The following is a 22920-nucleotide window of genomic DNA, read 5'->3' on the forward strand; positions in this document are numbered from 1 at the left end:
GATTATTGATAAAGTTTACATAATTGTGTCAATTTCACATAGATCTCCTTTATGGTTTTTTTATTGCGTTTATCCAGGAGCAAGTGGAGGCTGCCAGGAAGGGCCTGGACCAGGCCAAAGAGGAGGCCCTGAAACTCCACGCCTCGTCTGACGATGACAACTTCTCGTCCCCACCAGCCTCCGTGGAGCCCTCCCAGCCGGCCCCGGCACGCCGTGGCCGCAAGCCCAAGGACAAGACCGTCATCCTCACCTCCACCAGGACCAGTGGCAGGCTGCGCGGAGCCTCTCCCGACACTGAGCCTGAACCTCCCACCCCCAGAGAAGTGCCTGACAGAGTACGAGGTCTGAGAGTACGAGGGGCCGCCAAAGACACCTCTGCTGCTGCTGCTGCTCCTGCTGCTGCTGCTGCTGCTGTCGTCGCTACCCCAGCCCGTACAGACCACCCCAGGACCACCTCATCAACAAAGCTTCAGGAGACCTCCAAATCATCGAAAGCCTCCTCCCCTGCCAGAGACCACCAGACTGTCAGAACCAGGACTTTGTCAAACCGCTCTCTCTCCAGTCCAGTGCCTTCCTCCGCCCCAACCTCTCCTCCTCTTTCTGGGGGAAAACCGCTGACTGTTGGGGAGATGGACAGCAGGTCCATCAGGAGAGCAGAGCGGGAAAAAGAAAGAGAGAAGGAGGAGAAAGAGAGGGGAGCTTCTGTGTTGTCTCAGGAGTCCAGCTGCCCAGTGGACCATCAGCTGTACTCTGCTCAGGTCAGAGATGAGGAGAACAAAGACCAAGGCTCCATGTCTCCCCCGTCAGCTGGCTCCCTCCCCCGTTCACCTCGCAAAAGGCAGTCGGCCGATGGCGAGGTTCGTGGGGGCCTGGCCGAGGATTCGCCGTCAGCAAAAGTCTTGCGGAAGCTACCTGGGCGGCTTGTGACTGTGGTGGAGGAGAAGGAGCACACGAAGAGGAAGAGGAGATGCAGCAGTACCGGAGGTGTGGTCTCCTCAGAAGAGACGACTACAACAGAGGAGCTTGCAGGTGGCTCAAACGATGAGCCAAGTAGAGACGCCACGCCCCACAACCCTGACGGCAAAACTAAAGGGACCCTTTCCAAATCTGCTCAGGACCAACACCCCAACAACCCTGACAGCAAAACTAAAGGGACCCTTTCCAAATCTGCTCAGGACCAACACCCCAACCCCATTGCACAGCCGCAGCCTGTCAGAGCATACCCTCCTTACTCCCCGCCACACCACTCTCCTGACATGCCTGTGCTAAGGAACCTGCCCGTGAGACGCAGGCTGGAGACCGAGTCTCGCCTGGCCGCCCAGTTGGTGGAGCAGGGTAGGGGCAGGGGAGGGCCCCAAAACAGGAAAATCGATGCTCCGCCTGGCAAAGACTCCACTTCTTCCTCCGTAGGGCCCAGTGTGAATTCCCCAGTGGCGCCAGTGAAAAGGAAAAGGGGCCGGCCCCCTAAAACTCCCCTCAGTGCTCCTGCACCTGTGCTTTCGCCTCCCCCGCAGCCCACCTCACTAAGTGAGGAGGGGAGCCCCACTCTATCCCCGAAACGCAAGAGGGGACGTCCTCGGATATACCCCTTAAATGTGCCAGATGCTGACGGTGCAGGACGGAACTCTAATAAGACCCCTTCAGCCAGCACTACTGGTATATCAAGCCCACGATCAAACACTTCTGAACCGCTTGATGCTAGCACAGAGCCAGGCGGCATGCCTGCCCCCACTGAACCCAAGTCCAATTTACCTCCAACTGTCAGCACCAGTCAAGAGTCAGTCAGCACCCCATCTGCCAAAGCTGAGGAACAAGACACTAAACCTGTGGTACCTGCCCCAGTTCCAACCACTGATCAGAATCCCGCACAGAGCTCAGCTCAAACACCACCAGACTCGACACAATCCCCAGCCTCAACGTGTGTTCCACCTGCACCGTGCAAGGCTCAAAAATCACCCTCGATCCATCAAGCTTCGGTCTCCACAGCCCAGGTCAGCAGTTCGGCTCCATCTCCAGGCACGGCCACAATGTCGGCCCAAGAGTCTGCACCTTCCACTAGTCACCCCAACGCAGTGACTACTTCTTCAATCAATAGCGCTGCTCCATCACCAGGAGCCGCCACCTCTACTACACCTGTCCCTGCTCCGTCTCCATCCACAGACACAAAGACACAGACGGTTTGTTCAGCTCCTGCCACCACTGCTGCCTCAGTGACTGCTACAAAAAGTCCCACGGAGACCAAACCTATAGTTTCTACAGCGCCTGTCCCATGTTCTGCCAAAGCTCCCATGGCCACCACTGCGCCTACCACAGCTTCCCAACAAGCCCCTGCTTCAGCAGACACTACCACAGTCGCCAAAACGGCAATGCTTTCATCACCTGCTATGACTGCAGTTAAATCTGACTCAACACCTACATGTACCCCTGCCTCTGCTCAACACAGCACTAGTTCTGTCACTACTGGCACAGCCACCAGTGGGACTGTGGCAGCCACCACTTCTAGCCCAACTACAGCCTCAGAGAAACTAGGCACAGCTAAACCAGTGACTGCAGAAAAGGTCATTGCAGCAAGTACATCAGTGAGGTCGGTCACTGTCGCCACCACAATCCCAGCCAAATCTGTCGGTGATGCTGCATCGGCCATGTTATCGTCCACAACCACTGACGTTACAGAGACTACAAGAATGCCAGCTATGGCTAATATAGCTGCCACCAGCAGCAACCCTGCAAAACCATTAGCTGTGCAGTCGGTGGCAAAGACGGTCACAGCAGCCAAACAGACACCATTAACAACTGTCACAACAACCAACACATCTGAGTCCGAGTCCACTGTTATGACTGCTTCAGCTCCCCCTGTTCCAGCTGTGACCACATCAACCAACTTGACCACCACAGCCCCAGTAAAGACGGTGCCAATAAAGTCATCCCTCCCAGTAATATCATCTCTCCCAGTAAAGACAGTAACGTCACCCCTCCCAGCAAAGACAGTCGCAGTAACATCACATGACGTGACCCTCCCAGCAAAGACAGTCGCAGTAACGTCACCGATCCCAGAAAAGACAGTCACTGTAACGTCACCCCTCCCAGAAAAGACAGTCGCAGTAACGTCACCAGTCCTAGAAAAGACAGTCGCAGTAACGTCACCTCTCCCAGAAAAGACAGTCACTGTAACGTCACCCCTCCCAGAAAAGACAGTCGCAGTAACGTCACCAGTCCTAGAAAAGACAGTCGCAGTAACGTCACCTCTCCCAGAAAAGACAGCCACTGTAACATCACCTCTCCCAGAAAAGACAGCCACTGTAACATCACCTCTCCCAGAAAAGACAGCCACTGTAACGTCACCTCTCCCAGAAAAGACAGCCACTGTAACGTCACCTCTCCCAGAAAAGACAGCCACTGTAACGTCACCTCTCCCAGAAAAGACAGCCACTGTAACGTCACCCCTCCCAGAGAAGGTAGTCGCAGTAACGTCACCCCTCCCAGAGAAGGTAGTCGCAGTAACGTCACCCCTCCCAGAGAAGGTAGTCGCAGTAACGTCACCCCTCCCAGAAAAGATAGTTGCAGTAACGTCCCTTCTTCCAGAAAAGACAGTCGCAGTAACGTCACCCCTCTCAACAAAGACAGTCGCAGTAACATCTCTCCCAGAAAAGACGGTCACTGTAACGTCACCGCTCCCAGAAAAAACTGCCACTGTAACGTCACCCCTCCCAGAAAGGACTGTCTCAGTAACGTCACCGATCCCAGAAAAGACAATCGCAGTAACGTCACCAATCCCAGAAAATACAGTCACTGTAACGTCACCAATCCAAGAAAAGACAGTCACGGTAACATCAGTGAAGACGGTCGCCGTCACGTCAACCCTTCCAGAAAAGACAGTCCCAGTAACGTCAGTAAAGACAGTCACAACACCCCTCCAAGTAAAGACTGCTACAGTCACCTCATCCGTCTCAGCAAAGACTGTCCCAGAAAAATCATCCCTCCCAGAAAAGACAGTCGCAGTAACGTCAGCCCTCCTAGAAAAGACGTCTACAGTCAAGTCATCCCTTCCAGAAAAGACGTCTACAGTCACGTCATCCCTTCCAGAAAAGACGTCTACAGTCACGTCATCCCTTCCAGAAAAGACGTCTACAGTCACGTCATCCCTTCCAGCAAAAACAGTCCCAGTAACGTCAGTAAAGACAGTCGCGGTAACGTCAGCCCTCCTAGAAAAGACGTCTACAGTCAAGTCATCCCTTCCAGAAAAGACGTCTACAGTCAAGTCATCCCTTCCAGAAAAGACATCTACAGTCACGTCATCCCTTCCAGCAAAGACAGTCCCAGTAACGTCAGTAAAGACAGTCCCAGTAACATCACCCCTCCCCGACAAGAGGGCTACAATAACGTCATCCCTCCCAGTAAAGATGGTCCCAGAAAAGTCATCTCTCCCAGCAAAGACAGTCACTGTAACGACACCGCTCCCAGCAAAGACGGTCCCAGTAACGTCAGTAAAGACAGCTACAGTAATGTCATCCTTACCAGATCAGACAGTCACAGTCACGTCATCCCTCCCAGAACAGACGGTCACAGTAACATCTCTCCCAGAACAGACAGTCACAGTAACAACACCTCTCCCAGAACAGACAGTCACAGTAACATCTCTCCCAGAACAGACAGTCACAGTAACATCTCCTCTCCCAGAACAGACAGTCACAGTAACATCTCTCCCAGAACAGACAGTCACAGTAACAACACCTCTCCCAGAACAGACAGTCACAGTAACACCTCTCCCAGAACAGACAGTCACCGTGACAACACCTCTCCCAGAACAGACAGTCACCGTGACAACACCTCTCCCAGAACAGACAGTCACCGTAACAACACCTCTCCCAGAACAGACAGTCACCGTGACAACACCTCTCCCAGAACAGACAGTCACCGTGACAACACCTCTCCCAGAACAGACAGTCACCGTGACAACATCTCTCCCAGAACAGACAGTCACCGTGACAACACCTCTCCCAGAACAGACAGTCACCGTGACAACACCTCTCCCAGAACAGACAGTCACCGTGACAACACCTCTCCCAGAACAGACAGTCACCGTGACAACACCTCTCCCAGAACAGACAGTCACCGTGACAACACCTCTCCCAGAACAGACAGTCACCGTGACAACACCTCTCCCAGCAAAGACAGTCGCTGTAACATCACATGACGTGACCCTCCCAGCAAAGACAGTCACAGTAACACCCCTCCCAGAACAGAAAGTCCCAGTGACAACACCCCTCCCAGAACAGACAGTCCCAGTGACAACACCCCTCCCAGCGCAAGTAACAATTCCTACAGGGCCATCAAAAAACATTGTAACAACCCCGTCCAAACAGGCCTCTACACTCATCACAGAAAAGACTGTATCGGCTACGGTATCATCAAACGTTACACATACTACACAAACACCCACTGCCACTTCAGCAGTAAGCACTACCAGTTCTCCTCCAACAACCACCCAACCCCCAGCAGTCGTTTCCCCTCCGATACCCATCCCGACTCCCACTAACATTCCTACAGTGGCGTCCAACACAACACCTGCCCCCTCCATTGTCTCCTCTGCTGCGACTGTATCAGTGAAGCAGTGCTCTAAGCCGACTCAAAAAGAATCTGCAGATGCAACAGACTCTGTACTGGTGACAGACACTGAGGTCGATACCATGGTGGACAACAACAGTGGGACAGAGGCGAAGGAGAGCTTGAAGTCTGAGCCCATAAAGAGGAAGGCAGAGAGCTCTCCAGGGGCTAAAGTCTCAGTTAATTCGCCAACCCCCTCCCCGCCTGAGTCGGAGACCCCTGTGGCTCATCAGCAGGAGAAAGCGAAGCAGCAGCAGCAGGAGGAGATGGAGAAGGTTGTTGGAGATGAGAGCACCTTTGGTCAGAAGAGACTCATCAGCCGGCAGAGCAGTCAGGAGTCTGCTCGTTCCTCTTCTCCATCCTCCAGCTGCTCCTCAGCCACACTTGCGCGTCACGCTCATCACAAAAGAACGTATGAGAACCGTCATCCTGCTAAGAAGAGGCGAGTGGACGCCTCCTCAGAGAAGGCAGAGAAGGAGATAAAGAAAGTGGAAGTCGAGTGCACAGAAAACAAGGCAGGGCAAGGAGGCAAGGAGGAGCAGACCGCTACCTCTCGGAGGGGGCGTTCCAGGTCCCCTTCCTCTTCCTCTGACTCAGACAGCGCCAAAAGCAGAAAGGAGCGTGGACTAACCCGTTCGGTAAAGCGCGGGCTACAGGACCAGGAGAAGGAGGGAGAGAGCCACCGACAGAGGAAGAGGACGGCACGAAGCTCTGACAGAAACAAGTCCAACAGTACCGCAGAATCCGGCAGTGACACATCTTCTGTCCGAGTTACCAGGAAGTCTGCAGGATCTCAGCCCACAACAGAGAGCAAACCACAAACCAACAGTGTGCCCGCCACACCTCCTGAACCAGAAGTTCTGGGCAAGAGGTGTTCAGCCCTCAATGCAGCAGCCAAGCTCTTAGCCATGAAGGGTAGAGTGGACACACCTGGTCACACCACCAGGAAAGACCATGGGGCTAAGGCTGGGAACTCCCCTGCTTCTTCCACTGACAAAAATCAAATGTCTAGAAACAAAAGTGTGCCAGCCTCCCCTCAGACCAACTCTCTCAACACCAGTAACAACAAACCAGGTGGCAGCAAACCCCCCACTCCCACTCAGACCTCCCGCTCCACCAGACAGTGCCCCGGTTCTCTCCTGCCTCCCCTGGACTTGGAGGTCAAGAGGTGCAGGCGGGACAAGGGAAAGGTCAAGGAGAAAGCCATGGAGAAGGACGGAAGTAAAAAGTCGTCGGAGGGGAAGGAACGGGAAGGAGAGGGTCGGTCTTCGTCGCGGGGCCACAGTGCCTGCAGCAGCATGAGCAGTGACGGGGACGGCGAGGGTGGTGACCACAGCAGTAGGAGCCGTAGCAGCAGCAACAGCAGCCAACGAACCCTGAGCGGCAGCTCCCAGGGAACAGAACCCAGGGAGTCCCGCTCCCGAGCCACCTCGTCGGGAAGCGAGCGGGACCGCAGCTCGGAGCGTGGGAAACACAGGGACAGAAAGGATGGGGAGGCAAGGGACAGCTGTAGGCGGTCCCAGAGGTCATCACAGGATGTGAGCAGCGGCTCCGGAGCCGAAGGGACTCCCGACAGGGTGCTGCGCAGTATCGCAGCACTGGCAGCAGCGCAGGCCCGCTCGCCTGCAGCAAGCACCCGTTCCGGCCAAGTGCGTCACCACAAGACATGACAATAGGGACAGAGGGCCAAAAACCTAACTGGAAGGGACAGAGAGGGGTAAGTGGGTTGCTGTAACGGAGCACAGTAGGAAAATGGAGAAATGTGAACCTCCAAGGTTGCTGCTTTGTCCACACTCTAATATGAATGCAAGTAGAACTGTGAGTGTGGTACAAGCCACGGACCTCCCCGCCTCTCGGGCCCTCTCCCCCTCCAATTGGACCTGGTCCCCTCACCAGCTCCGTCAGCTGGGGGAAGGCTCAGGGTAGCCAGACTGGGGAGAGTTGGTGACACTTTCACAGTGTCCTCTCTGAGAAGTGTAATGAGTTTCGACGGTCAGACAACTATAGAGACAGTGGTTAAAGCACCTTGGGACTTGATACAGGATTTAAAAGGTGCAAAAGGTGATATTGGCAAGTTGTTAGTTCACACTATGTACTGTAATCATTTAAAAGACTGGAAAACTCAGATATTATGTGTTGGGGATTAGACCGCACCCTCAGCTAGGGTTCTAAATGAAAAATCCTTTGTGCGAATAAAAATAATACTTTGGAGTGACCAGATGTATTGTAAGTCGAAGGTTTTAGACAGTTCGTTTCTGAAAATTCTGTCAGTTGTTCTGACTATTGTTTCTTTGCAGTCAGTTTATAAGTTATGGATATTTTATTATTTCTTCCAGAGTATTAGGAAGACAACAGATCTGTAAATGTGATCTCTGCTGCACTATGCTGGAGCTTGTCTTTCGCTTGGGCCCCTCCCTCCCCTCTACTCATCATGTCTTGACTTCATTCTAAATCTAGCCTTTTGCACATCCAATACGTGGCCCACAGTTTTCAAGTGCATTGTGGTGTAGTATTACATATTTTCTTATTTTTGTTTGTTCTTTTGTTTACATCAACCCAGTTAATAATTACGTTACGGTACCTCAGAATGTACCGCCGGGGAGCCCTGAATACGTCCATCTCTCATGCTAGGCTCCTGTCTTTGACATGACTTATTTTGCTTTTGCCTTCCCGAAGCCCGACTTTCTTATGGCCCATATATCGTCACATTCATGCAAAAAGGGCAATGAATCTATGTAATTAAAAAAAACAAAAAAACAGTGCCTGTTTGGCCATGGGTTTTGACCCCCAGTATGCCTTGTGAAGCACCTGACACGCGGTGTGAAACGTCATGTTATTGACGATGAAGTAACTACTTAATATGTTCAAGGAGCCTGTTAAAAAAGGAGCCTGTGCATCAGTGCTACAAATTTATTTTTCACCTGGATTTTTACTGTCATGACTTCATTGTTCCTCTCACGTGTAATGTAGTCTGAATATAAAATGTTTGAATTAAAAGATTAACTGGTACAGTACCCAGATGACAATAAATCATCACATTTCCCTTTGGACTTGCATTTCCCACAGCTTTCTAAGCAGGGGGAGGGGGGACAATATGGTGATGGTCTTATTTTTTATTTTGTCTCTTTTCATTTGTTACATTCCCTTTGTTCCCTTGTAATTCCACATCGTTTTACTTGAAAGATTAAAAGGACAAAAATGACAGTTGAATAAAAAGACCAAAAATAAGCTGATATCTTTTTGTATTAAGATTTCATAATTGTGACTGTGGTTGCATATCTTGAGATAATTTATCGTAAACCATGGCAAAAATGTATTCGGGATACTATAAACTTTTCTTTTTTTGTTACTGTAATGTCCTGCAATAAGTCAATTTCTGAACTGATGAACATGCGTTTTAAAGCTATAAAGGGCTAAATGTAAGGGCTCCTGTGTAAACATTTAAAAAAATTGTGGAGAAACATTGAGTTTCTTAGTTGGGGTATTTGAATTGACGTTGACTTAAGCACAATACATACCCCTTCTGATGTCAGATCTCCCGGTTTGGAAAGGCTTCCCGAAATATAGTTATGGAGTTCGGTCATCGGCATAATGAGCTTTATTTAGAATTGTAGGCTTAAAGGGATATTTCACTTTCAAAATAATGTTGGGCCATTTCTCATTTTATCGTTTACTTTGGCTTTTGTGAACACCCCAGAGAGATAAGTTGCTTGATTCAGTGTTTAGATATTTCATATTCATTTTATCACCACCCTTCCTTGGTTGTGGTGAGTGCCTCCAAATACTTTATTTTTGTGAAATAGCCCTTTAATGCACGTGTATGAATCTTTTTTTAATTTAATCTGTCCGTGTATGAAATGAAAAATGCATTGACGGATGTTCTGGCTTGACACTTCCGCCTATGCACTCTGCCTTAGGTTGTGACCAGGCTTTTCTCTTCACAGAAGAGTAAGGCTGGGACCAGGGCTACCTTTAATTGCACATTAGTTGACTGAAACAAACCAATGATACAAGGTTCAATAATTAAAAGAAAAGCCCCATGTTTTAATAGCTTTACACATTCATTGGAGACAGATCATTGTAGAGTAGACCGCCACAAGGCTTGATCGAATCATCAGCAAATCAATTGTGCTATTAACTTAAGAAGAGACAAGATATCACATTGTATAACATGGCAGTATTTTATTTTAAAAACGGATCATTAAAATAAAATGAGTGATACAAAATTCAATAGCCAGACTAGAGCAGTTATCGCTCTTCTCCCTCAACAGCTAATGTCGCTGTGCAGGACATATTTCCTTGACATATTAAAAGTTACATTTCTTCACACGTCACAAAGTGTAAGAAAAATGTTCCGTCATGGAAAATGATTCAGCAAGGAACAATTAGCCTGTTTAGAAAAGGAAAATTAAAAACTGAAGACATTAGGGTGTCACAGCTTTATGACTGAAACACTACATAGGAATTCAGATGTATGAGATTAAAAATGGTTATGGTTCTCAAAGCAGAACAGTAACAGCGCACACCGTCCCTCATTAACAATACCATTAGTGCACATGATGGTCTCTGGCCCTTTGAACTGTCTACTAGTCTAGTAACACACAAAGGACTTGAATGACGAGAAAAGGCTCCATTATGACAATTCTTTTAAAAGGATTCTATTGCTGCTGTGGACAAAATATTCACATAGCAGCTTAAAAGAACAATGTTCAACATATATACACAAATGATGGGTGGGAGCCTCTTGGGGAAGTCAATGCAGTGCTCAGACCCCTTCTCAGGAGTCCTCAATGAGGCAGCTGGATTCCATATAAAATAACTTCTCTATTTACACTGGTTACATGAATGCAGTTTCATACAATGTTCAAGTTTTTCAATTGACTGCATTGCTCACCAAAAAAAATATTGGCTATGTACAATTATATTAGTCTATTTATATGCATTTAAAAACAAGCCTTGGGCTAATATAACTGTTATTTACTTTTGTCATTCATTTATAAACAGCCACATAATGAGAATCAACATAACTAGCAGGTTTTTTTCCTGAGTAGATTATGATCAGCGCCATATCAGTGTTGCCAATACTGCATTTTTTTCTCACACAAAACATGAGTTGAGAGGTGGGGTCCAGCAAAATGTATACCAACACACGTGCACATACAAAAGCTGACATGACAAGTCCTCCCATCTCATGGTCTTGGTGTTCACTGAGGACCAAGTTTGATCAGAGATTCCATAAGCCAGCAGAATCTGGAGGTGTGGTAGAGAATGTGTGCCTCTGTGTCTTATGTATTTGCTAGTGTTTTAACACCACATTAGTTAAAAGATGAGAACGGACATGTCTTCCTTAAAAAAAAAAGAAGGAAAGGTCTAACATTGGGATGGGGTGTGGGTGTTAGTGAACACAACACGGCAATGTGAAAAACACTTAATGCATGATAGTGGGCACAGGGGAGAAATGTTGAAAGTATTTGACCTAATTCTCCAACACCCTGTTGGTATGGACATGTATGTATGTATATAAAATATGACCTTAAGTTCGTGATGTTGTGTTTTTCCAGATTAGACTACAGCCAATGCAGGAGCTCATCAGCCAAAGGCAGATGCCAAGGAGATGACTAGAATAAGTATGAGTATGGCGAGACACACCGCAATCCACATTTTTTTCTGTGGGAAAAGGGAGGGGAGGGAAGAGAGAGAGAGAGAGTAATGGGTTCAACAACCAATTCTACGTTAATGTCTATGGGTCAACTTATAAAAGTGCATGACATTGTACCTTGCGTGCCTTCTGCTGAAATGTAACAGCTTTTTCTACGTCTCCCTTTGCCTTTTCCACATAGTTCGATGACTGAATGATGTTGGCTTCGATGTTGTTTACCATCTCCCCCTGCATGAGAAGGAAGGGCATGAGGAAGGGGGAATACAACAAAAGAAGAACCCAAATAAGACTACTTTGAAAAGCCCCAAAAAGCCAAGCGAGAGAGGAGAAGCTTCTCTGATGGAGCGTTACCTGTGCCTCCACCTCCATAGCCAGGTACTGAAACATATCGTGTAGGTCTCTGATGCTCCGCTCTAGCTTCAGGATCTCGTCGTGTCGTGACTCAATCTCATTCAGCGCCTGCCGGGTAGCTTTGGCATCGATCAAGATCTGGATAGGGCGGCGTAGAAAACCATACTGATCAGAGGTTGTGTGTAACATGTCACATGGTTGACGAGCAGGCTAACGTTGTGAGTCCTGGGATGGCATCTAATGTAAAGGCCACAGGGAATTCTTTGGGATGCTTTACTTTTTTTTTGCTACCGGGACATCCTAGAGCTATAGTAGTCACACTACACTAATATGTAGGAACGGTACTGTACATTACAGTTTCTTGGATATGCTGTTGCTTACCAAGCCATGAGTCCATTTTGAGCAATAAGAGTGGCAACAAAACAAGTATGTGATCAATCATCGTAACAGTGACAGTAATGTTATATTCTAAACACATCTGGTAGTTGCTAGTATAGTGAGTGACTAAGGATTAAGTTATTGTTGAGACTTTAAGATTAACACATGACCTGTACTTAGAAAGACAGACTCACGTTCTGTGTAAAAACGTCCGTTTGTCCGGTTTCCAACATAGCATCCAGCTGCTCGTCTGTTACATCGTTACCAGCTGAGGGGGAGATTAATGTTAGGTCAAGGGCTTCAGATCGTAAATAATGACATTTAGAAAGTTGTAAGAAACGGCAAGGCCCATGATGTGGATTTAAACAGACGTCATCGATATAATGAGGACCACAAACCACAAGGAACAGATTCATGTCCCAGTAGAAATGAATGGGAGTTGCATGCATGGTCAAAGCAGTTGAATTCACAAACCGCTGGACTGCAAAACGCTTACTGATCTTGAGCTGCCTCTGTATTCTCTCCACGTTGCGGTCTCTGTACTGAGACTGGATGGTGTTACAGTGGCCCATCAGCTCCACAAACTGCCTGGACAAGACGCCATGCTACAGACAGAACGGGAGACCACGTTAAGTATTTAGGCTAGTCGATTGGAAAACACACAGCAGTCTTCAGTGATGACTCCAGAATCGTAAACTGAACCCACTTGTCGATGTGTATTTCATGGTGCAACTAACTTTATACAAGCTACAACCTTGGGTAATGCGATAACTGCACTGTTGGTAGCTGCTAGAGAATTTGAGATGAGGACTTTCATGCAACACATAAATGAATAAAGATCCAACCTGGGTTCGCTGCATCCTCAAGTTTATGGTCACATATGGTCCATCTTCCGCTCCCTTTTTGGGTTCAATGGCTGAAAAATAACACAAATAAGTGTTATTCTGGAAGTACATCTATGCCAGTGTGATTGGATAAAAAATGATTTAAACTCTATGCAGATAATCCTCACTCTTCAATTTCTTTTGGATATGACTGGCCATCGTTTTGATCTCATCTCGTAGCGTCTGGAGCTCTTTCTTCATATCTAAATCAGGAGAGAGGAAAGTAATGTACTCAGCAAGCATGTCAGGACACACAAATGAAAACCATCCTAAGCTCGAGTCTACACAGAATTATCTGTAACCCGATCTGAGAAGACTTCAGACTTCCAAACTGGCAGTTAGGACAGCAGAGAAGCTGATCTACATGCATTACTGACCGTTCTCTGGTAGTGCTACACCCAGCACTGTTTTCTGTTTGTTCTCAAGGTCAGTGACTTTTCTTCGGAGAGACTCCAGTCCCTCGTGGATTTCTTGGACCTGAAAGTAGTAAAGAAGTAAGGTTTTAGAAATAAGAGAATTGACTACTAGCCCACTACTTTACTTAATGAATATTGCATTGCAAGAGCTGATGGTGATATTTGATATAAACCAGTCTTCTGTTGTAACATTATTATTCTTTTTTGACAGGGAAGAAATTTGAAAACTTATGCTTTCATGCGTTCAATTTGAACAATTGTGGCAGGCATAGACATATAAGAGCCATACAGTAGTGCATGCACATCCACTGTATCTGGACATGACACACAAGACAAGATCAATATAAAGTGTACTCACTTCCTAGAACCATCGATGCAATATAAACACAAAACAATATATATAATACCAATAATCTCACAGACAATCATAGAGGAAAAATAATTAAGTTATTAATGATTATATTGAATCTAAATCAGAACCAGTATAGGACATATCTAAGAACTATCTAAGAATACGACAATGTGATGTGACCATATTTACTATATGACTGACACTTAGAGGTTTTGGGGGAGAGTTCAACAATGTTTAGAAAAGCCAAAACATAACCAAGGAATGCCAATCTGTGATGCTGTAAACACTGCAAGTATTTTCAATGTTTAACACATGTTGGTTGTGTTATTGTAAACAATAACAACCAAATGCAACAGCCATTTTTTATATGAATGGCACATCACACACTCAAAACAAGTATGTATATTGACAGACCTGAAACACAATGTAAAAAAACACCAAGTATATTTTATGATATCTACACTACAGTAAGTATATATGGTGTATACATGGATTTGAGGGCATCAGAATTTTACCTTCCTAAAAAATACTTCATTCTCCTTCTCCTCTTTGCCCGTGGAGGTTCCAGGTTTGATCATGAGGGCTGTACCCTCATCGTCCTCATCTGAACAGTCTGCATTCTGTGAGTGGGGAGAAAATTGTTATGCCTGGGGGGAAATGTAATTTGTCCATTTATAAGTTAACTCTGAGACGGCACAAAATAAATTGACACTTTTGGATTTACGGCATATATCGTACCCTCCATATAGGAGTTCAATAAACTAAAGAAACGTCAATGTACCATGTGTGCCGTGCAGAGAACATAACAGAACACTGCCCTGCCCTGTCCTGTCACATCCTCTATGGAAAACATACACAACTTCATTGAAACGGAAGTTGGGTAAGGAAATCAATAATATATGTAACAGGCTGTGTGATTCAATGTCACCGCAGCAGCAATTCAGATACGGTAAGTAGATAAGAGCAATAAATGCATCGGTCTCTTCAAGGTGTCTAATTAGAATCACTGGTGTTATTAGTTCCAACTTTAGCAGGAGGGCTTGTCGAAGCTAAATGCTAAAGTTAGCCATTTTTTCCAACCCTCTTTGAAACTCACATTTAATTCCTTCGTTCGATCCCTCATTTTCCAAAGCGATTGCGAATAGTTAAAATGAAAGTTCTAACTAAAGCTGACAGTGTAGTGGAGCCACGCTGAGGTGTGGAAGAGTTGCTGGCTGCTCAGAGAGCAGAAAGGCTAAAAACTTTCCTCTGGTGTCATTCAACAAGTAAACTACTACTACGACTCTTCTTCGAATGCAGCTGGAAATCACCTACGTCCACATTAGTTGCACACTTCCGCCACCTGTCGTGATGGTAGGGTGGTAGCATATAGTTATAAGAATATCAAAGGTTTGGTATTGTAGTAGACTAGTAGTGTATTGTATTTACTTCTTGTCTAGTTTTGTTTCATTTGTTGTCTTAATTGTTTGTATAATTATTTTATTTACATTCTCAGACATTCCAAAAAAATAGTTGTAATAATATCAGGTGGTAGCCAGCCTACATACATGGAGGAAAGTAACTATTAAAGCACATTTACTTTACTTATTCATTATTACTGTATTTAACTTAAGAAAAGCGCTGCATATGCATGTTACAATGTAACATTTATTGGTATTAATGTTAAATTTAACATTCATGTTATATCGTTTTAGAATTTTGAAATACACAAAATCTTACTACCACCACCATGTTATTACCAGTATGACGGCTTGAGGGCCGTGCTGAAACAACAGAGCTTCTTAATATGGCACAGTTAAGAAGCAGGAGTTAAACTACCGGTATTAATCTGGTGTCCTTGAGGTCAGATGTAGAGTATGGCTGGCTCCATATATTGTATGCAGGAGCGTGTCTTGAGTGTATAGGGTTTGATGAGGTCAGATCAACATATGGAATGTCAGAACAGCTCAGCTCCATTTATGGAGATCTAAGGGTTTGATGAGGTCAGATCAACATGGAATGAATTCTGTACTGGCCATATATGGTAGGAGCATGTCTTGAGTGTACAGGGTTTGATGAGGTCAGATCCACTGCATTTCACATATGTGTGGTGGTGGGCATTGGTGGAAGGCTAGTGGACTGTGCCCATCTGGGCCCAGTTGGGTTTTGACATGGGCCTTGGGCATGGGTTCCAAGTGGGCCGTGCACCCAGTTTTCATCATTTTTGAGGATTTGAAAAAAATGACAAAATGAAAAAAAAAACGATGGGTTATAGCCTTAGAGTATATATACAAAACTCTATGGTTATAGCCCATGTTTTTTGAAATTTTGAAAAAAAAAGTTATCCTCGTTTCTCATCATTTTGGACCATGGGCTATAGCCCATATCGTACGGCATACTATAGCGCGCCGTTTGTCATCATTTTTGATGATTTGACAAAAATGAAAAAATAAAAAAAACGATGGGTTATAGCCCATGTTTTTTGAAATTTTGGGAAAAAAAGTTAGCCTCGTTTCTCATCATTTTGGACCATGGGCTATAGCCCATATCGTACGGCATACTATAGCGCGCCGTTTTTCATCATTTTTGATGATTTGACAAAAATGAAAAAATAAAAAAACGATGGGTTATAGCCCATGTTTTTTGAAATTTTGAAAAAAAAAGTTATCCTCGTTTCTCATCATTTTGGACCATGGGCTATAGCCCATACCGTACGGCATACTATAGCACGCCGTTTTTCATCATTTTTGAGGATTTGAAAAAAATGACAAAATGAAAAAAACGATGGGTTATAGCCCATGTTTTTTGAAATTTTGAAAAAAAAGTTATCCTCGTTTCTCATCATTTTGGACCATGGGCTATAGCCCATATCGTACGGCATACTATAGCGCGCCGTTTTTCATCATTTTTGATGATTTGACAAAAATGAAAAAAAAAAAAAAAACGATGGGTTATAGCCCATGTTTTTTGAAATTTTGAAAAAAAAAGTTATCCTCGTTTCTCATCATTTTGGACCATGGGCTATAGCCCATACCGTACGGCATACTATAGCACGCCGTTTTTCATCATTTTTGAGGATTTGAAAAAATGACAAAATGAAAAAAACGATGGGTTATAGCCCATGTTTTTTGAAATTTTGAAAAAATAAGTTATCCTCGTTTCTCATCATTTTGGACCATGTGCTATAGCCCATACCGTACGGCATACTATAGCACGCCGTTTTTCATCATTTTTGAGGATTTGAAAAAAATGACAAAATGAAAAAAACGATGGGTTATAGCCCATGTTTTTTGAAATTTTGAAAAAAAAAGTTATCCTCGTTTCTCATCATTTTGGACCATGGGCTATAGCCCATATCGTACGGCATACTATAGCGCGCCGTTTTTCATTATTTTTGATGATTTGACAAAAATGAAAAAAACGATGGGTTATAGCCCATGTTTTTTGAAACTTTGAAAAAAAAAGTTATCCTCGGTTCTCATCATTTTGGACCATGGGCTATAGCCCATATAGTACGGCATACTATAGCACGTAGTTTTTCATCATTTTTGAGGATTTGGAAAAAATGAAAAAAACGATGGGTTATAGCCCATGTTTTTTGAAATTTTGGAAAAAAAAGTTATCCTCGTTTCTCATCATTTTGGACCATGGGCTATAGCCCATATCGTACGGCATACTCTAGCACGCCGTTTTTCATCATTTTTGAGGATTTAAAAAAAAAAAAAAAAAAAAAAGAAAAAACGGTGGGTTATAGCCCATGTTTTTTGAAATTTTGAAAAAAAAAGTTATCCTCGTTTCTCATCATTTTGGACCATGGGCCCATATCGTACGGCATACTATAGCACGCCATTTTTCATCATTTTTGAGGATTAAAAAAAAAAAAAAAAAAACGGTGGGTTATAGCCCATGTTTTTTGAAATTCTGAAAAAAAAAGTTATCCTCGTTTCTCATCATTTTGGACCATGGGCTATGTGAGAGTGTCGAGCGGCCAAGGCAACAAATGAATAGAGACCAGTCCAGGGCACCTTCAGTAAGGCTTTATTTCTCCATCACTTTGACAGGCCTATGCATAACAACCTGTCATATCTCGGGTTCAATACAACTGACTGCTTTTTATAGTGCAGTCCATTCCCTGGTTAGCCCATACCATTCCCCATGGGTAACCATAACCATATTCCCCATTCTTAGAATCACACAATGCCATTTTATATAAACTTACCCCCCCTATTATGCACCCTCCATACCTATTTACAATTAGTAGTTAGCATAGAATATATATACAACACATATACAGGATTACATTCATTATAGACTATAGTCCATCCCAATCCCCCCTGCTCCATTTCCCACTTGGTCCCTCCCGGAACTATAAGAGGGGTGCCTATACCCAGAGGGAACTCATTTGCCCGAACACCACCCTGAGAGGAGGATGAGAATAAACAGAGGTAAGTTTAGACAGAGATTTACATTTCTTCTTTACAAGTCTTCTCCTTATACTGGTCAATTAGAAAGTATGCTGTCCTATTTATTCCTAAACTAATGTGCCTTATCTCTGCTCATTTGTAGGTGTATGAGGAGATCCACCACTTCAGAGAATCACCGACAACTCAGTGTCCCCCCTTAACTTCAATAAATGCATTTGTTACAATTTGTGTCCTTATTTACATTATACATTATACATAGAATTGTGTTAGCCTCTGCATTAGGTATAGTGACGGCGTCCGCCGTCACAGGCTATAGCCCATATCGTACGGCATACTATAGCACGCCGTTTTTCATCATTTTTGAGGATTTGAAAAAAATGAGAAAATGAAAAAACGATGGGTTATAGCCCATGTTTTTTTTAATTTTGAAAAAAAAGTTATCCTCGTTTCTCATCATTTTAGACCATGGGCTATAGCCCATATCGTACGGCATACTCTAGCACGCCGTTTTTCATCATTTTTGAGGATTTTAAAAAACGAAAAAAAAAAACGATGGGTTATAGCCCATGTTTTTTTTTTTTAAAGGTTATCCTCGTTTCTCATCATTTTGGACCATGGGCTATAGCCCATATCGTACGGCATACTATAGCATGCACGGCATACTATAGCACGCAAATTCTCATCATTTTTGAGGATTTGAAAAAAAATAAAAAAAACGATGGGTTATAGCCCATGTTTTTTTTTAATTTTGAAAAAAAAAGTTATCCTCGTTTCTCATCATTTTGGACCATGGGCTATAGCCCATATCGTACGGCATACTATAGCACGTAGTTTTTCATCATTTTTGAGGATTTGAAAAAAATGAAAAAATGAAAAAAACGATGGGTTATAGCCCATGTTTTTTTTTATTTTGAAAAAAAAAGTTATCCTCGTTTCTCATCATTTTGGACCATGGGCTATAGCCCATATCGAACGGCATACTATAGCACGCCGTTTTTCATCATTTTGGAGGATTTGAAAAAAATGAAAAAATGAAAAAAACGATGGGTTATAAATCCCACATTAGTCAAAACTGTGACACTTTCCTTTACACACTGATTTCCAGAAGGACAACTTTAAAGCAGCCCAGAAATTCACCATGTTTGTGTGCCTCAATGGCACAGTGGATAAGTCAAATGATATCCGTAGTATACCTAGTAGAAGTGTGCCGGTTCAAACCTGACTCATATCTTTACGTTCAAGACCGATTTCAGAAGAAGAAAACAAACAACAAAGCTGTGTAGTAGTATCCAGCAGTTAGCTCACTGTGATCAGAGGTTTCCTTGAGAGCCACAGGTCCACGGTTCGAATCCCACATTAGTCAAAACTGTGACACTTTCCTTTACACACTGATTTCCAGAAGGACAACTTTAAAGCAGCCCAGAAATTCACCATGTTTGTGTGCCTCAATGGCACAGTGGATAAGTCAAATGATATCCGTAGTATACCTAGTAGAAGTGTGCCGGTTCAAACCTGACTCATATCTTTACGTTCAAGACCGATTTCAGAAGAAGAAAACAAACAAAAAAGCTGTGTAGTAGTATCCAGCAGTTAGCTCACTGTGATCAGAGGTGTCCTTGAGAGCCACAGGTCCACGGTTCGAATCCCACATTAGTCAAAACTGTGACACTTTGCTTTACACACTGATTTCCAGAAGGACAACTTTAAAGCAGCCCAGAAATTCACCATGTTTGTGTGCCTCAATGGGCCAGTGGATAAGTCAAATGATATCCGTAGTATACCTAGTAGAAGTGTGCCGGTTCAAACCTGACTCATATCTTTACGTTCAAGACCGATTTCAGAAGAAGAAAACAAACAAAAAAGCTGTGTAGTAGTATCCAGCAGTTAGCTCACTGTGATGAGAGGCTGTCGTTGAGAGCCACAGGTCCAGGGTTCTAATCCCACATTAGTCAAAACTGTGACACTTTGCTTTACACACTGATTTCCAGAATGACAACTTTAAAGCAGCCCAGAAATTCACCATGTTTGTGTCCCTCAATGGGCCAGTGGATAAGTCAAATGATATCCATAGTATACCTAGTAGAAGTGTGCCGGTTCAAACCCGACGTACTCCTAGTAGGCGGTGATGGTTCAAATCACTGACACCTAGAGTAGGAGTGGCCCAGTGGATAAATCAGATGATATCCATAGAATACCTAGTACAAGTATGCTCGTAGGAGGAGATTAGGGGTCAGGTGTCAGGTAGGAGTAGAGTGGGGGTCAGGTAGGAGGAGAGTAGGGGTCAGTTAGGAAGAGAGTAGAGGTTACGTGAGGTTAGGTGAGGCTAGGAATGGGAGGGGCCAGGCAGGGGGAGAGTAGGAAGGGGAGGGGCCAGGCAGGAGGAGAGTAGGAAGGGGAGGGGCCAGGCAGGAGGAGAGTAGGAAGGGGAGGGGCCAGGAAGGGGGATAGTAGGAAGGGGAGGGGCCTAGGAAGGGGGAGAGTAGGAAGGGGAGGGGCCAGGAAGGGTGAGAGTAGGAAGGGGAGGGGCCAGGCAGGAGGAGATTAGGAAGGGGACGGGCCTGGCAGGAGGAGAGTAGCAAGGGGAGGGGCTAGGAATGGGAGGGGCCAGGCAGGAGTAGAGTAGGAAGGGGAGGGGCCAGGCAGGAGGAGAGTAGGAAGGGGAGGGCTAGGAAGGGGGAGAGTAGGAAGTGGAGGGGCCAGGCAGGAGGATAGTAGGAAGGGGAGGGGCCAGGCAGGGGGAGAGTAGGAAGCGGAGGGGCCAGGCAGGAGTGTAGTAGGAAGGGGAGTGGCCAGGCAGGGGGAGAGTAGCAAGGGGAGGGGCTAGGAAGGGGTAGAGTAGCAAGGGGAGGGGCTAGGAAGGGGGAGAGTAGGAAGGGGAGGGGCCAGGCAGGAGGAGAGTAGGAAGGGGAGGGGCCAGGGAGGAGGAGAGTAGGAAGGGGAGGGGCCAGGAAGGGGGAGAGTAGGAAGGGGAGGGGCCAGGAAGGGGGAGAGTAGGAAGGGGAGGGGCCAGGAAGGGTGAGAGTAGGAAGGGGAGGGGCCAGGCAGGAGGAGATTAGGAAGGGGACGGGCCTGGCAGGAGGAGAGTAGCAAGGGGAGGGGCTAGGAATGGGAGGGGCCAGGCAGGAGTAGAGTAGGAAGGGGAGGGGCCAGGCAGTAGGAGAGTAGGAAGGGGAGGGCTAGGAAGGGGGAGAGTAGGAAGTGGAGGGGCCAGGCAGGAGGATAGTAGGAAGGGGAGGGGCCAGGCAGGGGGAGAGTAGGAAGCGGAGGGGCCAGGCAGGAGTGTAGTAGGAAGGGGAGTGGCCAGGCAGGGGGAGAGTAGCAAGGGGAGGGGCTAGGAAGGGGTAGAGTAGCAAGGGGAGGGGCTAGGAAGGGGGAGAGTGGGAAGGGGCCAGGCAGGAGGAGAGTAGGAAGGGGAGGGGCCAGGCAGTGGGAGAGTAGGAAGGGGAGGGTTCAGGCAGGGGGAGAGTAGGAAGGGGAGGGGGCAGAGAAGCCAGAGTGGGTATTCCTGATTTTTTTTATAATTTTCAAATTTCAAATTTCAAATTTTAAATTTGAAATTTGAAATTTGAAAATTATAAAAAAAATCAGGAATATCCCCTCTGCCTTCTCTCCCCCTGCCTGGCCCCTCCCCTTCCTACTCTCCCCCTGCCTGGCCCCTCCCCTTCCTACTCTCCCACTGCCTGGCCCCTCCCCTTCCTACTCTCCCACTGCCTGGCCCCTCCCCTTCCTACTCTCCCCCTGCCCGGCCCCTCCCCTTCCTACTCTCCCCCTGCCTGGCCCCTCCCCTTCCTACTCTCCCACTGCCTGGCCCCTCCCCTTCCTACTCTCCCACTGCCTGGCCCCTCCTCCTGCCTGGCCCCTCCCCTTCCTACTCTCCTCCTGCCTGGCCCCTTCCCACTCTCCCCCTTCCTAGCGCCTCCCCTTGCTACTCTACCCCTTCCTAGCCCCTCCCCTTGCTACTCTGCCCCTGCCTGGCCACTCCCCTTCCTACTACACTCCTGCCTGGCCCCTCCGCTTCCTACTCTCCCCCTGCCTGGCCCCTCCCCTTCCTACTATCCTCCTGCCTGGCCCCTCCCCTTCCTACTATCCTCCTGCCTGGCCCCTCCCCTTCCTACTCTCCTCCTGCCTGGCCCCTCCCCTTCCTACTCTACTCCTGCCTGGCCCCTCCCATTCCGAGCCCCTCCCCTTGCTACTCTCCTCCTGCCAGGCCCATCCCCTTCCTAATCTCCTCCTGCCTGGCCCCTCCCCTTCCTACTCTCACCCTTCCTGGCCCCTCCCCTTCCTACTCTCCCCCTTCCTGGCCCCTCCCCTTCCTACTATCCCCCTTCCTGGCCCCTCCCCTTCCTACTCTCCTCCTGCCTGGCCCCTCCCCTTCCTACTCTCCTCCTGCCTGGCCCCTCCCCTTCCTACTCTCCCCCTGCCTGGCCCCTCCCATTCCTAGCCTCACCTAACCTCACGTAACCTCTACTCTCTTCCTAACTGACCCCTACTCTCCTCCTACCTGACCCCCACTCTACTCCTACCTGACACCTGACCCCTAATCTCCTCCTACGAGCATACTTGTACTAGGTATTCTATGGATATCATCTGATTTATCCACTGGGGCACTCCTACTCTAGGTGTCAGTGATTTGAACCATCACCGCCTACTAGGAGTATGTCGGGTTTGAACCGGCACACTTCTACTAGGTATACTATGGATATAATTTGACTTATCCACTGGCCCATTGAGGGACACAAACATTGTGAATTTCTGGGCTGCTTTAAAGTTGTCATTCTGGAAATCAGTGTGTAAAGCAAAGTGTCACAGTTTTGACTAATGTGGGATTCGAACCGTGAACCTGTGTCTCTCAAGGACAGCCTCTGATCACAGT

General features: G+C 46.4%; 2 protein-coding genes across 5 annotated transcripts in view; one reads left to right on the forward strand and one right to left on the reverse strand.

Moving 5' to 3' along the window:
• srcap (Snf2-related CREBBP activator protein) overlaps positions 1–8832 on the forward strand; it is a 43114-nt gene extending 34282 nt beyond the window's left edge. For 2 of the 4 annotated variants that reach the window (XM_080788414.1, XM_080788413.1), the window contains one exon: positions 78–8832. In XM_080788414.1, coding sequence (XP_080644540.1) covers positions 78–7274 — 7197 coding nt within the window. In that variant the 3' untranslated portion in view covers positions 7275–8832. The remainder of the gene's footprint in view (positions 1–77) is intronic. The other 2 variants (XM_080788412.1, XM_080788411.1) reach the window with 2 other exon arrangements.
• A 934-nt stretch (positions 8833–9766) lies between these two features.
• On the reverse strand, positions 9767–14921 carry stx4 (syntaxin 4). The gene is made up of 10 exons (XM_080788438.1): positions 14741–14921; positions 14160–14264; positions 13254–13353; positions 13005–13079; positions 12838–12908; positions 12489–12597; positions 12187–12260; positions 11615–11752; positions 11381–11491; positions 9767–11271 (listed from the first exon to the last, which is right to left on the reverse strand). The coding sequence occupies exons 1-10, from the start codon at positions 14765–14767 to the stop codon at positions 11194–11196; spliced, it is 888 nt and encodes a 295-aa protein (XP_080644564.1). The 5' UTR covers positions 14768–14921; the 3' UTR covers positions 9767–11193.
• Between the last annotated feature and the right edge of the window lie 7999 nt (positions 14922–22920).

This window comes from Protomyctophum bolini (assembly GCF_963924005.1).
Source record: "Protomyctophum bolini genome assembly, chromosome: 18".
In the NCBI taxonomy this organism is placed as follows: domain Eukaryota; kingdom Metazoa; phylum Chordata; class Actinopteri; order Myctophiformes; family Myctophidae; genus Protomyctophum; species Protomyctophum bolini.

Excerpts from the sequence above, each read along its gene's own strand:
- stx4 (XM_080788438.1), bottom strand. The coding sequence starts at position 14,767 with ATGAGGGATCGAACGAAGGAATTAAAT. Across the intron at positions 12,909-13,004 it reads TATCCAAAAGAAATTGAAGA|CCATTGAACCCAAAAAGGGA; the intron begins GTGAGGATTATC and ends GTTATTTTTCAG. Across the intron at positions 12,261-12,488 it reads ACAGAGGCAGCTCAAGATCA|CTGGTAACGATGTAACAGAC; the intron begins GTAAGCGTTTTG and ends TCTCCCCCTCAG.